The 23,257-nt window shown below is 38.7% G+C and overlaps 3 protein-coding genes across 3 annotated transcripts in view; 1 reads left to right on the top strand and 2 right to left on the bottom strand.

Moving 5' to 3' along the window:
• The window catches only part of LOC130438905 (carcinoembryonic antigen-related cell adhesion molecule 5-like), a 29,648-nt gene extending 22,925 nt beyond the window's left edge, over nt 1–6,723 (top strand). The window contains exons 11-18 of the mRNA XM_056771191.1: nt 3,499–3,840; nt 4,006–4,251; nt 4,459–4,716; nt 4,858–5,121; nt 5,192–5,279; nt 5,392–5,437; nt 5,975–6,189; nt 6,322–6,723. Coding sequence (XP_056627169.1) covers nt 3,499–3,840; nt 4,006–4,251; nt 4,459–4,716; nt 4,858–5,121; nt 5,192–5,279; nt 5,392–5,437; nt 5,975–6,189; nt 6,322–6,355 — 1,493 coding nt within the window. The 3' untranslated portion in view covers nt 6,356–6,723. The remainder of the gene's footprint in view (nt 1–3,498; nt 3,841–4,005; nt 4,252–4,458; nt 4,717–4,857; nt 5,122–5,191; nt 5,280–5,391; nt 5,438–5,974; nt 6,190–6,321) is intronic.
• A 183-nt stretch (nt 6,724–6,906) lies between these two features.
• LOC130438920 (CMRF35-like molecule 5) lies at nt 6,907–9,743 on the bottom strand. Its single transcript, XM_056771227.1, has 6 exons — nt 9,605–9,743; nt 8,596–8,907; nt 8,347–8,490; nt 7,876–7,986; nt 7,749–7,786; nt 6,907–7,622 (listed from the first exon to the last, which is right to left on the bottom strand). The coding sequence occupies exons 1-6, from the start codon at nt 9,642–9,644 to the stop codon at nt 7,473–7,475; spliced, it is 795 nt and encodes a 264-aa protein (XP_056627205.1). The 5' UTR covers nt 9,645–9,743; the 3' UTR covers nt 6,907–7,472.
• Nucleotides 9,688–23,257, bottom strand: part of LOC130436093 (uncharacterized) — a 26,641-nt gene continuing 13,071 nt past the window's right edge. The window contains exon 13 of the mRNA XM_056766989.1: nt 9,688–10,270. Coding sequence (XP_056622967.1) covers nt 10,073–10,270 — 198 coding nt within the window. The 3' untranslated portion in view covers nt 9,688–10,072. The remainder of the gene's footprint in view (nt 10,271–23,257) is intronic.

Raw genomic sequence — 23,257 nt, 5'->3', positions numbered from 1 at the left:
CCATTGGACTACACCGAGCCACCAGAAAAGCATTTCCTGACAGTTCTTCGGAACTAATAATTGGCTTTTATCTTCCTTTGTCTGGGCGTCTTGGGTATCTCGATTCAGCCGATTTTTCTGACTAGTCTTTCTCCTTCTTAAGCACAGCCAGTCAGCAGTCCGTCTCTCTCCTTCTGCTTCTCTGAGCTATTTATCCGCTCCCCACGCCACTTCCTGAAATGAGGTACATGCGTTCGTCACTTGCGTTTGCCTCGCTTACTCACCGCTCGTCTCCCAGCTCTCTCTCCCGCTGCAGGCTTCGCTAAACCACGCCCCCCTCACCACATTTACTACTGTAAAATATATGTATTATAGCCTAATGTTTGTTATGCTGAAATAGCTATTACAGTATGTGTACATTAGAACATGTACACAACAGTAGATTGTTACTACCTGTTCTCATTTCTAAAGGTTCAAATTATACACATCACTGTAAATCGACTCAAATTAAACTGGACTCTCTGTACAGCCTCACTCGTTGTTAAACCGTGTTTTATCACATGATCAATGACTGTGGCCATAATCTCATTCGAAGCCACTCTTCTTGTTCCTCTTCCTCCCCTTAATCCCCTTTCACTCTTCCTCCTCTAATTGGAACTCTTCCTCTTCCTCTTGCTCTCCCTCAAACTCCTCTTACTCTGTTGACATTGTTTGCATCCATTGTTCAAAAGCTATCACTTGACCCATGGGCCTCTTCTAAAGACATGATTGGTTGGTGTTGAGTAAAGCAATGTGTGTTTGCACATGTGATGAATTAATGTGGCATTTTGATTGGTTGTGTTTGAAAAAGGAAATCCATCTTCTTCCTGAAAGATATTTGTGTGTAACATGGATAATTATGTGTTGTGTTTTGAAAAAGTGTTTTATGAAACTAAAAACTTACTGAAAGGTTGAGAATTAGTGTATAGTTTTTGCGGATTTGGTGTGTGGTTCTGGTGTTAGAGGGTCAGGTTTCAGAAATTGTGTGACAAGTAAACATTTTGTCTGTGTGCAGTAGAAAAAACTGTAAACTCTGGATTTTGTTGCATCCCTCTGTTTAACTAAAACCTATTGATTTAATATCAAAGACTTCCAATTTTTCATACACAGTTTTTAATCCACACCCTAGCAGAATGCATTTTTTATTTTATTTTAACCATTCACATTTTAATATTCATTTCACATATTTTGTCAGATTTAGCAAATTAAACAAAACATTGAAAACACACATAGACTACATTCACTTGCTCAAATGTTTCAGCTCGTGTTTGTCAAAGAGCTTTTAGTCTAAATGTTTCTTTTAATACAGTGTGACCTCATTGTAAAAAAAACTAAATAAAACGTCGCCAGAAAGTCTTTTTCATTGTTTGTTTGATATTGACTGTAATAAAATAAAACTTCAGAACGTGGAGCTGGAGGTGTTAAATATCCTAAATCTGAGTTGTGTAGAACATCAGCTTGAGCATCAGTCATCATTTTACTCTTTCTATTATTCCATAAGGCTTCTCAAGTGCATTTTAAGTCATTTATTTGTTAGTTTCAATCTCTTAACCCTCCCATTTGTTAACTCAATTTCTGCTTTGCAACATGTTATTTATGAAAGTTCAGTGCATTGATGCTGATGTTGTTGAATGGAGAATGGATGTTGTGATGTGTTTTGTCCACTAGAGGTCTGATGATCATGTTTCAGAGATCAACCATAAACACACATCTTAAAGGAACAGTTCACCCAAAAATGAAGACTGACTGCTGTCCTCAATGTTTTGTGACATGTTCTCCTATAAAGCTTTGACATGATGATGATGTTTGTTGTTATGTGATTTTCAATCTCAAAACGTTAAATTATTCATTCACTTTATTTCTTGAGTTCCGCTCATGTTGTTGAGATGAAGGACACAAACTCTCAGAAAGAGGAAGAGAATATTCATTAAGCATCAATGAGCTCATATGAGTGTGAAAACCACCAGCAGTCCGTCAGTTAAAAACGGCTTCACATCTTGTTCATTTCCTATATGTGCATTGACAGAGACGCTCATCACAGCACGGTAAGATCATATTTTCATTGTTTTAAGATTATAAATCAATCTGAGCTGTGACGGAGTGAACATTTGTTAAATTAATTTAAAATTGTAAAATAAACTTGTTGAACTCAATACATGTGTTTAAGTTGTTTGTGATCATGACTGTAGTTGTTAAAGATGAACATCATGCTCAATACACATCAGTGTGTGAATGAGGAGTGAATTCTAATGAAACAAACTAAATGAAATGATGAAGAAATTAGTGTTTGTGATGTTCACATGTTTATCTCATGTCACATCTGTATGTTGTGTGATTGTAGAGGTTGAAATGGCGATGTGTTTCACATTATCTCTGATGTTTCTGCTCATGACTGCTGGTAAGTGCAGATCACACTTCAGTCTTCACACTTATACACTCACTTTATACATGCAGTCTTCAGTTCTCTCAAAAGAGCTTATGAACCATTCACTTCACTCTTTTGTCTTATAATATGAACTCTACGTTTTCAAAATAAAATAAAAAACTGAAAGATGATATGCCAAGAATTGTTAACACAAACATTTAAAATTACTTCATTTGTGTATTTCAGATGTTGATGGTTGGCAGGATTGGGGAGTGAAATACAATCCTTCATATGTTTGTGCATTAAGAGGCTCAACAGTGAGAATGTCCTGTATTTATCCTCCTGGTTATTGGATCAAAGCATCACACTGGACCAAAACACCAGATCAACCTGTTTCAGTGTCACCAAACCTGTGTTCTGACACATATTACAGAGAAAATGTTCAGTGTCGGAGTGAGAATAAAGAGACTTACAAAATCACTTTAACACATGTGACAGAAGCTGATAAAGGCGTCTACTTCTGCATATTTACAGAAAGTGGATTCAGTAGAGAATATAGAGGGACTCCTGGAGTTCAGTTTAATGTCACAGGTAGATCTACAGAATCATATTAACACACAGAGGACATGAGACATTATATTGTGTAACTCCAGTCTGATATACAGCTATTTAAAAATATGTTATGATGTTAATAGAAGCATATACTTATGTTGATGAACAGAGAGTTTGTTGTTGTTTTGCTGTCAGACCTCCAGGTGGAGACACAACAGAGAGTGAAAGAGGGAGATTCAGTCACTCTTACATGTAAAACCACCTGCAGACTGACTGAAGAAACAACATTCATCTGGTACAGAAACACACAGACATTAACTGAACACACAGTGAATGAGTTTCATCTGCAGTCAGTCAGACATCATCATTCAGGAGTCTATAGATGTGCTATAAGAGGATCTGAACATCTGTCCTCTCCTGGTGTTTATCTCAGTGTTGAATGTGAGTAAACACTGATTCATTAACATTACACACTGTTGGATTCATTCTAGATTTAGAATTTCGAACGGTTTGTGAACTCTTGAAAAAATATATTTTATGCCACTTCAGTATTTGTATTTCAGATGTTGATGGTCAGCAGGATTGGGGAGTGAATTACAATCCTTCATATGTTTGTGCATTAAGAGGCTCAACAGTGAGAATGTCCTGTGATTTAAAATATCCTTCTGACCATGTGGTCAAAGAAGCCTTCTGGACAAAAGCTGTTCACGCTAAAGAAAACCCAAACCTGTGTTTGAACCCAGAAGACAGAAGAGTTCAGTGTCACAGTGAAAATAAAGACTCTTACAACATCACTTTGACACATGTGACAGAAGCTGATAAACACGTCTACTACTGCAGATTTATAACATACACAGAAGGTGGAAAATGGACAGGAGTTCCTGGAGTTCAGCTTGATGTCACAGGTAGATCTACAGAATCATATTAACACACAGAGGACATGAGACATTATATTGTGTAACTCTGATCTGATATCAATTCATAAAGTTGATGTTGTGATGATATTGATATATTTTATTCTGTATTATGATGATGATCAAACAGAGAGTTTGTTGTTGTTTTGCTGTCAGACCTCCAGGTGGAGACACAACAGAGAGTGAAAGAGGGAGATTCAGTCACTCTTACATGTAAAACCACCTGCAGACTGACTGAAGAAACAACATTCATGTGGTACAGAAACACACAGACATTAACTGAACACACAGTGAATGAGTTTCATCTGCAGTCAGTCAGTCGTCATGATTCAGGATTCTATAGATGTGCTATAAGAGGATCTGAACATCTGTCCTCTCCTGGTGTTCATCTCAGTGTAGAATGTGAGTAAACATTCATTAACATACAAGAACAAAGATAGATTGAATTTTGTTTGAATTAAACTTTTTCATACAGATCCAATTTACTATGTTTATGACAAATATGTATGAGATAACAAACATGGCTGTTTAATAATCCACTCTAGTAAATATCAGATATAGATAGAATACAATTATCTATTGATTTCAATTTACATATTCATTTTCTAGATCCTCCAGAGAAAACCTCAGTGTCCATCAGTTCTTCTGGTGTAATAGTGGAGGGTGATTCAGTGAATCTGACCTGCAGCAGTGAATCAAATCCACCTGTTCACATCTACAGCTGGTTTAAAGGAGAAACATCTGTTGGATCTGGAAACATCTACAGAATCTCAAACATCAGATCAGATCACAGTGGAGAATACAAGTGCAAGACCAGAAATAAACATGGAGAGAAATATTCAGAAGCTGTGATGCTGAATGTGATGTGTAAGTGACAGTCATGTTTGTTTGATTCTGTAATTTTTTTAATTGTGCATTTGTTGCTAAAACCAGACCTTTCATTCTTATACCTCTAAATACCAATAAGATTCAATGAAAAATATGTTTTTTTTTTATTTTCTGTTGTAGATGCACCGAGGAATGTCTCAGTGTCCATCAATTCTTCTGGTGTAATAGTGGAGGGTGATTCAGTGAATCTGACCTGCAGCAGTGAATCAAATCCACCTGTTCACATCTACAGCTGGTTTAAAGAGAATCAAACATCATCTGTTGGATCTGGACAGACGTTCAGCATCACTAACATTAATTCTAGTCTCAGTGGATGGTTTTACTGTGTGGCTCAGAATAAACATGGATCTCAGAGATCAGCTGCTGTATCACTCACAGTTGATGGTATATTTACATAAAAAATGAAGACTATGTCATATTTTATGATGTGATCTTCATCAACATGTTGTTTTAGGAGTTCAGAGTTCTTCTGTAGTTTCTGGGATTGAAGCAGGATGTGGAGGATTGTTCTTCATCATCATCTTTATCGTCCTTTTTATATGGTAAGTAATCATAATGTGAATGATGATTTGAATAAATAACTTAAATGAAAGTGTCTGTTCCTCATTTTACAATCATGTCTTTTCATACATTTATAATTTTGATGTTTTTCAGGAAAAAATGGAAAGATGGTGGATCTGAAGTTAACAGTCAACATCAGGTAAACCAGCTTATACACACCAGAGTTACAGTGTGTTTGTTTCCTCACGTGACTCGATTGATGCCCCAGATAGCAAATTTTTGCGGCCTAAATCTGGCCCACACATCTGGCTCACATACTGCGTGGAATGATGGCACTTATGTGGTCCGCTCCTGTTTGCCAGATTTGGGCCACAGGCATGCAAAAGCTATGCCACATGTCAAACATCAGAACAAATAAAGCAGAGCTGAACCAAATATAAACAACAGTTCATTTCAATTCTGGCCCAGATTTATCCCAAAACCAACACCGCACAAGTGCCATCATTCCACGCTGTACGTGGGCCAGATGAGTAAAGTATGGGGAGTGAGGTGTGAGCCAGATTTTTGCTATCTGGGTGTCAAGTTTATTAAAGCAATGGACTTTTTTGTAGAGTTGAAGTCTGTCAATTACATAATACTGTCAAATACTGTTTACTTCAATTTTATTTAATTATTTTGATGGCTGAAATGTTTCTCTCACTGATATTGTGATTATTTTATTTATTCAACACTTCAGGACAATCACTTTAGTGGATCAGCAGGAGCAGCTTCAGCCAATGATGTTCCACTTTATTCACTAGTATCAGCCAATCAGAGGGAAGACTCAGTGTCTGCTGATGATGTTCAATATGCCAGTGTCAACTACATCAGAAATAAAGAGATCAGTGAAAAGGAACAGGAGGAGTGTCAGTATATGAACTTCAAATTGAATCCTGCGTCTGATCCTGACTGGTAATAAACTTTGAACTGTTCTTCACAGCTCTGTGTGTTAAACACTGGAATGAACGAGTGTCAAATCCAAGTATGTAAGTCTAAAATATTAGATATATCCTATTAATGTATTCTTGGTTCATTTTCCCCCAGTTCGACTGATGTGATCTACAGTTCAGTTAAATGATCAACATGTCCTCATTCTCAAACATGTGACCGATAACAAGACTCACTATCAACAGAACCAGTTCAAACTCTGGAGTCTTCTGTTGAATTGAAATCTCTTTATTTTTACAAGAACTTAATTCACATTTACATTAAATACTTTCAGTATTGTTTTTTTTATGTAGCTTGTTATTATCCACACACTAACTTAAAGATTTTTATTGGCAGTTTTAATATAATTGTTATTATTTAAATAGCATTTTAACAGATGTATAACTATAACTGTATTTGTCAAAGAGCTTTTAGTCTTTCTGTAAATGTACAGCATTTTCTTTTACAGTTTGAACATATTACTTAATAAATCAAATCTGAACATTTCCATGATCTCATTGTCCAATAAAACAAGGTGAACAAAAATGCTATGTTCTTTACTCAACCAATGCTGCTCTTTTAAATGTTTATCTACCAGAAACTGAGTCGCCAGGGTTTGTGCAGAAACACCCTGTAATTATACAAACCCATCTATTCTTATTTTTGTAATCTCCTTTAAACCACAACAGTGACACAAAACAGGCTGTTGGGGATCCCCTAACAATCTGATGTCAGAATCGGTGGCTGATTGTGGCCGTGAATGTTAACATCATGCCATATCGCCACAAATAAAACAATGCATGGGAAACGGCTTCATCGTGTTACTTGCAGTGTGTGACGTCCTATGCAACGAGCTATTGTAAACAAGCAAATGTTAACTAGCGAAGTAATGTTTTATTCGTTAACATAGCAGATTCATGGAAAAATAAATCGGTAACAACCTTTTTTGCAACAACTAATTTATTAATGAATCAGCATCAACTACATTAAAGAAAATCACTTCATTTAAAGTGAATAAAGTAGCCTTCTTACTAGAGTTCAACAGCCACTGATGAACTGAGCCTTATATCTTAATAATGTGTAGCGTACTAAGTGTAGGTGAGATGAACGGGTTGACATCTATGTGCAGGTATTTATAAACAAAATATATTTTTGTTTTCATTGTGATTCATTTAAATCTCTTGTAGGAAATGTGATATAGGAAATATGAATCACTTTGGTCATTTTAGACCAGTACTCTTATCAGAATCTTGTTCTTGATGCTCGGATCAAAGATTTCCATACATGACATCTGAATGGCCCGGCTTGAGCTCTACATTCTCATAGACTGAAGGTGATTGGCTCTTTTGGACTTTAGACTTCAACTTCATCTGTTTGATGTTCTGTGTGTCTTGAAGAGCATTTTCATATACATTAGCCTAAATAAACAAAACAGAATAACGTTCACGTTCACATCAGAGCTCGGTTTGGAGTAAAGTGAGTTTTTATGAAACATTATTTAAGCATCTTTGGGGGAAATGTTAGTGAATGTTTGTATAACTCACCTCCTCAACTTTAGCTTCATTGTAGTCGAGTGGTGTCGCTGGCACAAAACCCAAGATATGGTGTCAAATCAAATAACCAGGAATAAAAAATGGTTATTAAAATTGATCAGATTGTGTGTTTAAATACCTGATGATGTCTTGACTATCTTCCTGTAGTGACAAACAGCAACCGGTCCACATACAAGTATCATGACTGCGATCAGACCACCAACAGCATACAGCCAGATGTTTACAGACACTGAAGAGACACTTACAGACACTTTAATAATTATTTAATTTAATTTAATAGTTAAAGCCATGTAAATAATGTTTGGGTCAGACAGCTAACTCTTTGTAAGTTGAATTCTAGGTATACATTGATGTTTGGTAACCAAAATTATAAGGGGAAAATAGTTATACAATTATAAAAAAGGTTGCTCAGCTGTTCAGAACAAAACTTCAGTAACGTTATTTTATTAAGCAGGTGTTTTGTGTTGAGGTGTATGCTGTCTTGTTTGTAAAAGGACAGTTCAGTCATTCTGGTAAATTGATGGCAATTTACAGGGGTTATTGTGTGAAATTGGCTATACAGTGTGAAACAAACAGTTGCAGTTGTTACCTGACATTGAGGGTGATTGTGTGATGTCATCAGTGGTTGAAGATCCGGACGTTCTGCTTGATGTGGCAGACTGAGATTCGGGTGGTGGTGTTGGTGTAGGAAATGGTTTAGTTGTGTGTAATTCAGTGGTAGTTGGTGTAATGTCTTTGTGTGAATGTTGGAAGGAAGAAAATTAACTGCGTTAATGTAGAAAAAAAGAATGAGGCTGTCAATTTACAGTCAAAGGAAACACTCTGTGATTTGTTTTACCTTTAAATACTGTCAGATTGATCTCATGATATGTGTCTGAAAAAGTTCTGTCCACTCCACACCAGTAAATCCCAGAGTCTGTCTTCTGTAGATCAGTGATGGTCACTGTGAACATCCCATTTCCAAAATCCTTCAGACTAAACCTCCCGTTAGATGACCGATCAGATGATACTAGAACATCTCTGTTTTCACATGGATCTCTGCAGAAATACTTTCTGTTGGTTGAAGCCCAGCTGTGTTGACATGAAACCTCAATGGTTTCTCCAGTGTATCCATGTTTCTCAAACGTATCTGTAGATGAACCTCTCATTTCTGGCATGATGAAAAAAAAAGTGAGATCTCTTTCGATTTTTTGGTTAAGCAGGTTTCTTATTTCAAACATTGTGTGTCTAAACTGTGCATGTTAAAAGATGTTGTTGCAGTTGTCTAGTACGGGGTTGGCTGCATCCATCTCTGAGAAATATTAACCACGGTGTAATATTAACCAGCCACTAAAATCAAACAAACAAGAACTTCCTTGATTTTTTTTTTTGATGTGTAATTGAATTTTTATTTGGCCCTTGTCTCATTTGTCTACATGGAGATGGTGGGGTTTATGACCTATACTGCATCCAACCACCAGAGGGAGATCTATTTGGTTTGTCTCTTTACTTTTCAAGCCGTGTGCAACATGACCAAAACCAACATGAAAAAAATTGCCATTGTCAACTCATGTATGCTGCTTTCTAGACTGGTGCCATCTTTTGGATTTTCTTTATATTGCATCAGTTCAGTCATTTTGATCAAATGTCATAACATAATATTTGCAGTCATTGATTTTAGAACAGCCCAATGTACCAGATAAATTAGATCTACGGGCTGGATGTGTGCGACAGTGTATAGCTGACCCACTTCTTGTTTTTAACTTATGTATTATGTCTAAACAAGTAAATTATTTTTTTCCTCAGCTCTTAAACTTTGTATTGACATTTTTGTAATCCGGAAACAGCAGAAAAAAATGAGAACTGACCTGAAAGAAAGATCCAGATGCAGAGAATGTAGACCTTCATTTCACTTCTTTGATGCTTTGAGTTTCCAATGACTTTTTCTATATAATTTTTCTGTGTATACTTGTTAAAGAGTCTTTATGGACTGTCTTCCAAATTTAAAACCTGTCTGATACTGAGTCCGGTGTGAGTCTGACGGATAGTCTCATCAAGCTTCTTTCAACAGACCCAATATCTCTTCCTCTTTTTAACACATGTGTTTAACTGGTATGTATTTCACACATATTTGATGTCAGCGTTTGATCTTGCTTTTGCATGTAATGTATTTTGGGTGTGCTGTAGGCAGTCTGATCCTAGATCAGTGTGAACGGATGTAATGTCTGCAGATTACACACAGTAAAGGTCAGCGTGTATGCAGCAGTGGAACGGTGCTAGAATCATTTCAAATAAAAATGCATTTGCTTATGTCAAACAAAATGTGTTCCTGTTGTTTAATTTGTGCTCCAGAAAGCTTTAACAGTGTGTTGCCACCTGAATGAAGGACGGTTGGATGGAGAGGTCGGAATAGAGGGTGGAATCTTAAATCTGTTTCGCTGCAGGATGATGATTGACAGCTGAATACAGATGCTGAGTGTGTGTAGATCAGTCCACTGTTGAGTCTCTGTGATTTCTTCATAAACACCTGCCGTCTGTAGAGACAGTGATGTTATTAAAACAACAATATAAAGGCTTCTCACCTATAGTCAGCAGTATACAGGTTTAATTTGTCTGTAAGTGAATGACAAGCTTCAGCTTCCGCACTTAACAATTATTATATTAACATCCAAGACTCCTTTGGTATAATTTGATTTAACAAATGTGGTTTACCATAGTGAACACACATTTGCAGCAGCCAGAGGAACAAAAGTCAAACACTGTAGAGTCAAGAGCTCAACTAAAGCAAATACTCATCATCATAATGGACTTCAAATGACAAACCAGTCACATCTAAACCTCTAAGATCACAGTTTGAGCACACAGTGAGTTTGATGTGAGGTTACATTTTGACCTCATCGTGAGCTTTCTGTAAACTCATGGTGACATCAGTGTGATATTGCTGTCACATCATCGTGTTGACTGGTTCAACAATTTAAAAATGAATGTAAAGTCAGCTCTCTAATACTTTTCGACACAGTAAATGAATATGGTTTGAGTGATCAAAAGTTGTGTTAAGGTCCTTACAGTCTGTCTCTGAATAATGTGAGATGTGTGTGCAAGTTCAGTCTCTGATGAACACTTCCTGTCTTTAACACACTTCTATAGGGATGTATTTTAGTACATGCACAGATGTGAGATCAGTCTCAGACTGCTGTTTTTAAGATAATGTGTGCTGGATGATTTGAAGTTTCTCCACTCCTGAAGCTGTTTTAAGTCAAAACCCACAGTCATACAGAACCCACAGCATTAAAACTAACTTCAGAAACTCACTTCAAGCGCTGAACAAACTAACTAGTGGCTCTACAGTCTTCAAAACTGACCTGTCAGAAAGATCCAGACGCCCACGACACAGCAGATCTTCATTCTGAGATTCCAGTGAGTTTGCAGATAATCTTACTCTTGTCTTCTCTTAGTGAACTGGTTTACATTAAGGAAGTCTGATGATGCGGATCTCAATCTCATATAAAAAGAACCACAAACTCCTCCTCTTTTTAACACAATGCTTCTTTAGATATGAAAAAGAGTCTGCAGACGATAAAGATCAGGAAGTAAAGAGTAAAGAAACTGTGCTGAAATCATTTATTGTCTGTACATCAAAACAAAGTGTGTTTGTATCTCTGCTCAGAGGGTTGCTTTCTTTATCATCATTTGATCAGATCAGTCGATGTGAACAAACATCATCTTTCTATTCTATCATCTAAATGCAACATTGAGTAATGTGGGTGTGATGTACTGTGTGGATCAGTCTGATATTGAGTCTCCGTGATGTTTTCATAATCACATGCCGTCTGTAGAGATAAAGGGATGCTATTATAACTCCTTATCAACAGTGTTCAGGTTTTATAAGGTTTTTATCTCAACATCAAATTTTAGAAGACATATTGTGCTAAACAAAAATGTCCAATAGAGGTCACAGTGTGTTTGATTGAAACACATTTCAACACACATTCAGATGATACACGTTCTCTCTCTCTCTCTCTCTCTCTCTCTCTCTCGTAACATCAGAAACAGATCATTTAATATTTAAGCACTAGAACTGTGTGACTTTCTCTTTTTCTTTATATACACATAGAGAATCACACAAATATAAGCAACATCACAGTCAGACCCACAGCAGTGCACACTAGAAGACCTGAACACATGTAGAGAAAGCAGATGTTACCGCATCCATCTCTGAGAAAAATTAACCACGGTGTGATATCAACCAGCCACTAAAATGAAGAAACTTCCTTGAATATATTTTTTTTGATTTGTAATTGAATTTTTTATTTGGCCATTGTCTCATTTGTTTACATGGAGAGGGTGGGGTTTATGACCTATACTGCAGCCAACCACCAGAGGGAGATCTATTTGGTTTGCTTCTCAAGCCGTGTGCGACATTGCCGTTGTTTACTCAGTGTTCCTGTTGTTTAAGTTGTGCTCCATAAAGCTTTAACAGAGTATAGCCACCTGAATGAAGACATTTTGAGTTGTTTTTTAATTCTGTTTGGCAATGTGATGGGGAAATAAGTTACATGTTTATATAAAAGTAACATTACATAAGACAAAACATTATTCATGTTAAACAGCTTTAGGAACTAAAGACAGTGTCATATGTTTGTGTATCTTCAGATCTGAATGCCTGTGGTACACCATTTTTATTCATATTACAGTTGTTCTCAATTGTTTACGCACATTTTCTGAAAGCATGCCTCATATTCTCAGAACTCTAAACACAAATCCAAAAAAAACACACAATGGGCAAAACCCCTCAATTCTCCTGCAAAATGAAACTTTACATTCAAAACAGTGTTATTTCTTCTCAAAATGGGATTGTGTTTTCAAATGACACACACAAACCATCATAAGTATAGATATTTATAAGAACCGGCTGAACACTAATGTGCTCAGTGTAAAACACTTCTCCATTCATCATAATGACTTAGGCCTTTTTTGGTTCAGTTACTACAGACAGTACAAACATCAATGTTGTAAAATGTTTTTATACTCCAAACACACAAATACATGTTAAAATTTTATTTTATTTTTCTCGCAAAAACAATGTACATCCCATTCCCAACCAACACAAAGTTTCACATACACTACATACAAACAACAGATGAATTTACTGTATACAGTGTTGAGAGTATGCATCAATTGTGGGACTCACTTGCACATCGTTATATCTCAATTCTTTGACTCTTTCTGAATTGCGTTCAAATGGCACCCTGTAGACCTGCTTTCTCTTGAGATGATTTCTGCGCAAGACACGGTCCAGTGTTGATAAGATTACCCTATCAATATTTAGAAAGATGTCATTGTTTTCTATTATTTTTCTTTGCATATGCCGTAATGTTATGGCGTTATTTTCTAGGACCATGTTCATGATTTCAGTTTCCTGTTCAGGAGACAGAACACGTTCCCAACCACCTTGTGTTGGTAATCTTTTAGTTCTGCCAAACAAATAGTAAAATACTGTAAATACAAAGTAGATATACATTTCCTAAATACTTGAAACATACTTAATAGTATTTTTACAGTCCTACAGAATAGTCCACAGGCAATACTGTACTACTGTACTCATTGAGTACTATATTGATATGCAGTACTGCAATTTTCTAGTGAGAGTAGATTTCTTACCTATTCTCATTTCGGAAAGTACGGATGATGGATGCTACAGTGTACCTGCTCAAATGTGGCTGTACTCTTTGCCCAGCCTCCCTCATTGTTAGACCATGGTTGACCACATGATCAACCAAAGTGGATCGGATCTCATCAGAGATTACGGTCCTTGGCCTTCCAAGTCTTCCAAGTCTTCCTCGTCCTCCTCCACGTCCTCCACGTCCTCCACGTCCTCCACGTCCTCCACGTCCTCCACGTCCTCCACGTCCTCCACGTCCTCCTCTTACTCTCACTCCTCTGGCTGGTTTCCAATGTTGGCATCCATTGCTCTAAAACAGAAGAGCTCACCTGTTGCCCTTTTATGCTAAAGCTCTGATTGCTAATTGTAAAACTGTGTGACGGGTGTTTGCCCTTGTGATGAGTCAGTGTGCATGTTTGAATGGCAGTGTGTTCCTTGTGAAAACAAGATATTTTCTGCATGAAAATTGTGGCATATTTTCTGCATGAAAATTGTACCATAAACACACATCTTAAAGGAACAGTTCACCCAAGAATGAAACCTTTTTTCCTGTATTTGAAAAAATTGATTAAATTGAGTAATTCTAACAAACTTTTCTTTCAGTGATGATGTCAGTTTGAATGAGCAGAAGTGCGTTGGAGACACATCATATAGAGATCATCCAAAAGACGCCTGTCTATGTGAGACAGGGCAGTCAAGATGAATGAACATTAAGGGTTCGGTTTTGATTTAATCGGGATTATCTGCAGATATTGCTGTTCGACTTGACGTATTATTTTGTCCTGATGTTTGTGAGGCTTGTGAGGTCTCTTTGGGCCTCAGACAGGATTTTTCAAATTGCCAACAGAAGCTGCACACCAGGGTCTTCTTTTTATAGACATCCCAGAATCTTGAAACCCAAAGTGAGAGATGAGCACTCTCTTAACACAAAAAAGTGTTTGAAAGAAGAAGTGATACTTACATCTACAAACATCACATTATGCTTCACATCTGAAGCTCCTGCAGTTCTGATCTTCTGACTGCTGTCCTCAATGTTTTATGACATGTTCTCCTATAAAGCTTTGACATGATGATGATGTTGGTTGTTATGTGATTTTCAATCTTAAAACGTTAAATTATTCATTCACTTTATTTCTCGAGTTCCGCTCATGTTGTTGAGATGAAGGACACAAACTCTCAGAAAGAGGAAGAGATTATTCGCATCAATGAGCTCATATGAGTGTGAAAACCACCAGCAGTCCGTCAGTTAAAAACGGCTGCAAATCTTGTTCATTTCCTATATGTGCATTGACAGAGACGCTCATCACAGCACGGTAAGATCATTTTAACATTGTTTTAAGAATTTAAATCAATCTGAGCTGTGACAGAGTGAACATTTGTTAAATCAATTTAAAATTAATATTGTAAAATAAACTTGTTGAAATCAATACATGTGTTTACATTTTTTACGATCTTGACTGTAGTTGTTATCAGTGTGTGAATGAGCAGTGAATTCTAATGAAACAAACTAAATGAAATGATGAAGAAATGAGTGTTTATGATGTTCACATGTTTATCTCATGTCACATCTGTATGTTTTATGATTGTAGAGGTTGCTATGGCGATGTGTTTCACAATATCTCTGATGTTTCTGCTCATGACTGCTGGTAAGTGCAGATCACACTTCAGTCTTCACACTTATACACTCACTTTATACATTCAGTCTTCAGTTCTCTCAAAAGAGCTTATGAACCATTCACTTCACTCTTTTGTCATATAATATGAACTCTCTGTTTTTAAAATAAAATAAAAAACAGAAAGATGACAGGCCAAGAATTGGTAACACATACATTTATAATTTCTTTATTTCTGTGTTTCAGATGTTGATGGTTGGCAGGATTGGGGAGTGAAATACAATCCTTCATCTGTTTGTGCATTAAGAGGCTCAACAGTGAGAATGTCCTGTTATATAAAATATCCTTCTGACCATGTGGTCAAAAAAGCCTTCTGGACCAAAGCTGTTGTACCTGATGCAGCATCACCTGACCTGTGTTTGAACCCAGAAGAGTTCAGTGTCACAGTGAAAATAAAGACTCTTACAGCATCACTTTAACACATGTGACAGAAGCTGATAAACACGTCTACTACTGCAGATTTATAACAGACAGACCAGATGGAAAATGGACAGGAGTTCCTGGAGTTCAGCTTGATGTCACAGGTAGATCTACAGAATCATATTAACACAAAGAGGACTTGAGACATTATATTGTGTAACTCTGATCTGATATAAATTCATAAAGTTGATGTTGTGATGATATTGATATATTTTATTCTGTATTATGATGATGATCACACAGAGAGTTTGTTGTTGTTTTGCTGTCAGACCTCCAGGTGGAGACACAACAGAGAGTGAAAGAGGGAGATTCAGTCACTCTTACATGTAAAACCACCTGCAGACTGACTGAAGAAACAACATTCATCTGGTACAGAAACACACAGACATTAACTGAACACACAGTGAATGAGTTTCATCTGCAGTCAGTCAGTCGTCATGATTCAGGAGTCTATAGATGTGCTATAAGAGGATCTGAACATCTGTCCTCTCCTGGTGTTCATCTCAGTGTAGAATGTGAGTAAACATTCATTAACATACAAGAACAAATATTTCACATTCTGATTGAACTCTGATTGAATAAAACATTTTCATAAAGACCCAATTTACTACGTTTATGACAAATATGTATGAGATAACAAACATGGATGTTTAATAATCCACTCTATGAATATAGATATTTCATCTTGACAAGTACATTACATTTATGCATTTGGCAGGCGCTTTTATCTAAAGCCACTTACATTGCAGAAACCTATACATTTATACTAAGTTATGTGCAATACCCTAGGATCAAACCCACAACCTTGCGTTGTTAATATCAGATATACATAGAATACAATGCTCTATTGATTTCAATTTACATATTCATTTTTTAGATCCTCCTGAGAAAACCTCAGTGTCCATCAGTTCTTCTGGTGTAATAGTGGAGGGTGATTCAGTGAATCTGACCTGCAGCAGTGAATCAAATCCACCTGTTCACATCTACAGCTGGTTTAAAGAGAATCAAACATCATCTGTTGGATCTGGAAACATCTACAGAATCTCAAACATCAGATCAGATCACAGTGGAGAATACAAGTGCAAGACCATAAATAAACATGGAGAGGAATATTCTGAAGCTGTGAAGATGGATGTGATGTGTAAGTGACAGTCATGTTTGTTTGATTATGTACATTTTTAAAATTCTGCATTTGTTGCTAGAACCCGTCCTTTCATTCTAATACCTCTACATACCAATAAGATAATAATCAATAACCAATAATACCAATAACTTTTTTTTTTCATTTTATTCTGTTGTAGATGCTCCAAGAAATGTCAAAGTGTCCATCAGTTCTTCTGGTGTAATAGTGGAGGGTGATTCAGTGAATCTGACCTGCAGCAGTGAATCAAATCCACCTGTTCACACCTACAGCTGGTTTAAAGAAAATCAAACATCATCTGTTCGATCTGGACAGACGTACAGCATCACAAGTGTCAGATCAGATCACAGTGGAGAATACAAGTGTAAGGTCAAAAATAAACATGGAGAGAAATATTCAGAAGCTGTGACGCTGAATGTTATGTGTAAGTGACATTGTTGTAGCCCTGACATGGTTTTGATGCTGTAAAAATGATGTATACAAATATATAAATACAATAGGTGTGCTGTTAGTATTATAGATTTTTGTGTCTGTTGTAGATGCACCGAGGGATGTCTCAGTGTCCATCAGTTCTTCTGGTGTAATAGTGGAGGGTGATTCAGTGAATCTGACCTGCAGCAGTGAATCAAATCCACCTGTTCACAACTACAGCTGGTTTAAAGAGAATCAAACATCATCTGTTGGATCTGGACAGACGTTCAGCATCACTAACATTAATTCTAGTCTCAGTGGATGGTTTTACTGTGTGGCTCAGAATAAACATGGATCTCAGAGATCAGCTGCTGTATCACTCACTGTTAAAGGTATTTACATTATTATTATTTACATTAATGATAAAGAATGTGCAATTTTTTATGATTTGATCTTCATCAACATGTTTTTTAGGAGTTCAGAGTCCTTCTGTAGTTTCTGGGATTGTAGCAGGATGTGGAGGATTGTTCTTCATCATCATCTTCATCATCATTTTTATATGGTAAGTATTGTGAATGATGATTTGAATAAATAACTTAAATGAAAGTGTCTGTTCCTCATTTTGCAATCATCTCTTTTCATGAGTGTATTATTTTGATGTTTTTCAGGAAAAAATGGAAAGATGGTGGATCTGAAGTTAACAGTCAACATCAGGTAAACCAGCTTATACACACCAGAGTTACAGTGTGTTTGTTTCCTCACGTGACTCATTTGATTTCAATGTCGAGTTTATTAAAGTACTGAATTTATTTTGGAGAGTTGAAGTCTGTCAATCACATATACACTGTTTACTTCAGTTTTATTTAATTATTTTGATGGCTGAAATGTTTCTCTCATTATATTCTGATCGTTTTATTTATGAACACTTCAGGACAATCACTTTAGTGGATCAGCAGGAGCAGCTTCAAACAATTATGTTCCACTTTATTCACTAGTATCAGCCAATCAGAGAGAAGCCTCAGTGTCTGCTGATGATGTTCAATATGCCAGTGTCCACCACATCAGAAATAAAGAGATCAGTGAAAAGGAACAGGAGGAGTGTCAGTATATGAACTTCAAATTGAATCCTGCGTCTGATCCTGACTGGTAATAAACTTTGAACTGTTCTTCACAGCTCTTTGTGTTAAAACACTGGAATGAACGATTATCACATCCAAATATTAAAGTCTATAATAGATATATCTCATTTATGTATTCTTGGTTCATTTTCCCCCAGTTCGATTGATGTGATCTACAGTTCAGTTAAATGATCAACATGTCCTCAATCTCAAACATGTGACTGATAACAAGACTCACTATCAACAGAACCAGTTCAAACTCTGGAGTTGAAACCTCTTTTTTTTACAATAACTTAATTCACATTTACTTAAAATACTTTCAGTATTGTTTTTTATGTAGCTTGTTATTATCCACACCCTAATTTAAAGATTTTTATTGCGGTTTTAATATAATTGTTATTATTTAAATAGCATTTTAACAGATTTATAACTATAACTGTGTTTGTCAAAGAGCTTTTAGTCTTTCTGTAAATGTACTGCGTTTTCTTTTACAGTGTGAACTTATTACTTATTAAATAAAATCTGAACATTGCCATGATCTCATTGTCCAAAAAACAAGGGGACCAAAATATCTTTGCAGTTCTTCTATGTTCTGTAGCCAAACTCTGTGTTTGCCAATGCTGCTCTTTTAAATGTTTATCTACCAGAAACTGAGTCGCCAGGTTGTGTGCAGAATCACCTCTTAATTATACAAATCCATCTATTCTTCTTTTTGTAATCTCCTTTAAACCACAACAGTGACACAAAACATGCTGTTGGGGATCCCCTAACAATCTGATGTCACATTGATTTATGTCTGCCCATGAACGCTCACTGACTCCGCCTGCATTTACAAAAGACCGAATGTGTTTGCACTCACCACTGGAGCTGTGTGACTTTCTCTTTTTAAACACAGAGAATCGCCCAAATATTACCAGCACCACAGTCAGACCCACAGCAGTGTACATCAGAAGACCTGAACATATGAGAGAGCGAGAGAGTGAGAGAGTGAGAGAGAGAGAGAGGGAGAGAGAGAGAGCAGATGTTACTGATGACATGTGTGTCAGGTGATGTGATCTCAAACATGTTGCTTAACTGATGGAATTTAGTCACAGTTTAAAATGATGATGTCTTGTCCCATATATCCATCTCTAAATATCTCACCCACCATACATTTTAATGAAATAAAAGTAGGATTAGATGTTTGGATTAGATATTATTATTATTGTTTTTAAACTTCACCATTAAATGAGCATGCTTCCTATTACTAAAGGTGAGCGTGTGAACCGTGAATAAATATCTGCAGATTCTTGCTGTGGACGTTTCTAGATGTGTTTTTGGAGACAGTAAGTTGGCTTGAAGATTTCACTTTACATTTATTTGAATTTGGCAGACACTTGGGCTTTAAGTATAGTGCATTCAAGGTACATTTATTGTGTCCTCTGGTAATTGAACCTATCAGCTTTACATTGATAATGCCAAGCTATACCAGGAGCCAGCAGTCTTCGGCAAAAAAAGATATTTTAATAATAATTTGTCAAATAGAAATAATTAAGGGAGGAAGCTGGACAGACTCGGCAGACCCAAACGTACTGTGAGGGTCTGTTGGGAACGTTTGGCCGAATCGCCTGTCACAGAGATCTTCAACTTCCACCTCCGGCAGAGCTTCGACCAGATCCCGAGGGAGTCTGGAGATATTGAGTCCGAGTGGACCATGTTCTCCACCTCCATTGTCAACGCAGCCACTCGGAGCTGTGGCCGTAAGGTCTCCGGTGCCTGTCGAGGCGGCAATCCCCGAACCCGGTGGTGGACACCGGAAGTAAGGGATGCCGTCAAGCTGAAGAAGGAGTCCTATCGGGCCTGGCTGGCTTGTGGGACTCCCGAGGCAGCTGACAGGTACCGACAGGCCAAGCGGACTGCAGCCCGGGTGGTTGGGGAGGCAAAAACTCGGGCCTGGGGGGAGTTCGGCGAGGCCATGGAGAAAGACTATCGGTCGGCCTCGAAGAGATTCTGGCAAACCGTCCGACGCCTCAGGAGGGGGAAGCAATGCCCCACCAACGCTGTTTACAGTGGAGGGGGGCAGCTGTTGACCTCGACCGGGGATATCATCGGGCGGTGGAAGGAATACTTCGAGGATCTCCTCAATCCCGCCGTCACGTCTTCCATTGAGGAAGTAGAGGCCGAGGGCTCAGAGGCGGACTCGCCCATCACCCGGGATGAAGTCACCGAGGTAGTCAAGAAACTCCTCGGTGGTAGGGCACCGGGGGTGGATGAGATCCTTCCTGAGTACCTCAAGTCTCTGGATGTTGTGGGGCTGTCTTGGCTGACACGCCTCTGCAGCATCGCGTGGCGGTCGGGGACAGTGCCCTTGGACTGGCAGACCGGGGTGGTGGTCCCTCTTTTTAAGAAGGGGGACCGGAGGGTGTGCTCCAACTACCGGGGGATCACACTTCTCAGCCTCCCCGGGAAAGTCTATGCCAGGGTACTGGAGAGGAGAATCCGGCCGATAGTAGAACCTCGGATTCAGGAGGAACAGTGTGGTTTCCGTCCCGGTCGTGGAACACTGGACCAGCTCTATACCCTCTTCAGGGTGCTGGAGGGTTCATGGGAGTTTGCCCAACCAATCCACATGTGTTTTGTGGATCTGGAGAAGGCATTCGACTGTGTCCCGCGCAGCATCTTGTGGAGGGTGCTCCGGGAGTATGGGATTCGGGACCCTTTGCTAAGGGCCATCCGGTCCCTCTACGACCGGAGCAGGAGCTTGGTTCGCATTGCCGGCAGTAAGTCAGACTTGTTTCCGGTGCATGTTGGACTCCGGCAGGGCTGCCCTTTGTCGCCGGTTCTGTTCATAATTTTTATGGACAGAATTTCTAGGCGCAGCCAGGGGCCGGAGGGCGTCGGGTTTGGTGACCACACGATCACATCTCTGCTCTTTGCGGATGATGTCTTCGTGCTGGCCCCATCAGACCAGGACCTTCAGCATGCACTGGGACGGTTTGCAGCCGAGTGTGAAGCGGCGGGGATGAGAATCAGCACCTCCAAATCTGAGGCCATGGTTCTCAGCCGGAAAAGGGTGGCTTGCTCACTTCAGGTAGGTGGAGAGTTCCTGTCTCAAGTGGAGGAGTTCAAGTATCTGGGGGTCTTGTTTACGAGTGAGGGAAGGATGGAGCGGGAGATTGACAGACGGATCGGTGCAGCTTCTGCAGTAATGCAGTCGCTGTACCGGTCTGTCGTGGTGAAGAAGGAGCTGAGCCGCAAAGCGAAGCTCTCGATTTACCGGTCAATCTACGTTCCTACTCTCACCTATGGTCATGAGCTGTGGGTCATGACCGAAAGAACAAGATCCCGGATACAGGCGGCCAAAATGAGCTTTCTCCGCAGGGTGGCCGGGCGATCCCTTAGAGATAGGGTGAGAAGCTCGGTCACTCGGGAGGAGCACAGAGTAGATCCGCTACTCCTCCACATCGAGAGGGGCCAGCTGAGGTGGCTCGGGCATCTTTTCCGGATGCCCCCTGGACGCCTTCCCGGTAAGGTGTTCCGGGCATGTCCCACCGGGAGAAGACCCCGGGGAAGACCTAGGACACGCTGGAGGGACTATGTCTCCCGGCTGGCCTGGGAACGCCTCGGTGTCCCCCCGGAAGAGCTGGAGGAAGTGGCTAGGGAGAGGGAAGTCTGGCCATCCCTGCTTAGACTGCTGCCCCCGCGACCCGGCCCCGGATAAGCGGTAGAAAATGGATGGATGGATGGATGGAAATAATTAAATGTTAAGGAAAGACAAAATATTGAAGAACATGGTTAAATATCTACAGAGTAATAAACTTCTTAATATTTTGGTTACCTTTCACTGAATGTACATGTGTGGTGTGTTCAAGGGTTGAAGATCTGGATGTTATGCTTGATGTTGGAAACTGAGATTCTTGTTGTTGTGTTGATATAGGAAGCGGTTGAGTTGTGTCTATGTTTGGGATAAATCGATTCATTTGGAAATGAACGGGGTGATGCGGTTTATTTACAGTGAATGGAAACACTGTGATTTTACCTTTAGATACTCTCAGATTGACCTTCTCATATGTGTCTACACCAACTCTGTCCACTCCACACCAGTAAATCCCAGAGTCTGTCTCCTTTAGATCAGTGATGGTCACTGTGGACGTTCCCTTTCCAAGATACTTCAGACTAAATCTCCCGTTTGGTGACCGATCAGATGATACTAGGATATCTTCCTCTTCACATGGATCTCTACAGAAATACTTTCTGTTGCTCCAAGCCCAGCTGTGTTGACATGAAATGGTGACGTGTTTTCCGGTGTATCCATGCGTCTCAATTCCATTTGTAGATGAACTTCTAATTTCTGTGAATAAATGAAATGACATAGAACGAGATAGAGAGAGAGTTCTGTCTGTCTCTAGCTCATTTAATTTATAACATGTTTACCGCATCAGAACCCGCAGCAGTAGACTACGTGACAGCTTCTTTCCCCATAATTCGCACTGCACTTTATCCCCCACTAGCACGCACATCTTTATACTTTGTCTTACTGTAATACACAATACATAAGCTATCAATCACTGCACACTACGCACATTTTGTGTACATTTGCTCCTATTTATTTAGTTATTTGTAAATTATGTGTCATTATCCTCTGACACTAAGTACATTGTGTACATTTGCTGCTGTGTATGAGATCTTTATGTATATTACGTGTCATTTGTTGTAGTCTGGTGTAAAACTTGTACAGAAATGTTTACCGTGTAAATGTGTACAAGAAATGTCTGTCATACTGCCATGTTGGTCGGAACTGCACCCAAGTTTTTCAGCTACTGTTGCACCTGTGCATATGGTTCAGTGACAATAAAGGGATTTGATTTGATTTGACCATTGTGATACGGATATGATGTCTACAGATTACAGACAATAACGGTCAGGGCGAATACAGCAGTGGAAGGGTGCTAGAATCATTTCCAATAAAAATACATTCACATTCGTCAAATATAATGTGTTCATGTTGTTTAATTCGTGCTCCAGAAAGCTTTAATAGTGTGTAGCCACCTGAATGAAGACATTTTGAGATGTTTTTTAATTCTGTTTGGCCATCAGTGATGTGGAAATAAATTACA

Source organism: Triplophysa dalaica, chromosome 2 (genome assembly GCF_015846415.1).
Source record: "Triplophysa dalaica isolate WHDGS20190420 chromosome 2, ASM1584641v1, whole genome shotgun sequence".
In the NCBI taxonomy this organism is placed as follows: Eukaryota; Metazoa; Chordata; class Actinopteri; order Cypriniformes; family Nemacheilidae; genus Triplophysa; species Triplophysa dalaica.
Note: the sequence above shows the minus strand (reverse complement) of the source record. Positions and strands in the feature narration are given on the sequence as shown.

Bases quoted from the DNA above. Each gene is read 5' to 3' on its own strand.
- LOC130438920 (XM_056771227.1), bottom strand. From the start codon at position 9,644: ATGAAGGTCTACATTCTCTGCATCTGGATCTTTCTTTCAG. The intron at 8,908-9,604 runs GTCAGTTCTCAT...TCATCATGCCAG, and splicing joins CATCTGGATCTTTCTTTCAG to AAATGAGAGGTTCATCTACA. The intron at 7,623-7,748 runs GTGAGTTATACA...TTGTTTATTTAG, and splicing joins ATGAAGCTAAAGTTGAGGAG to GCTAATGTATATGAAAATGC.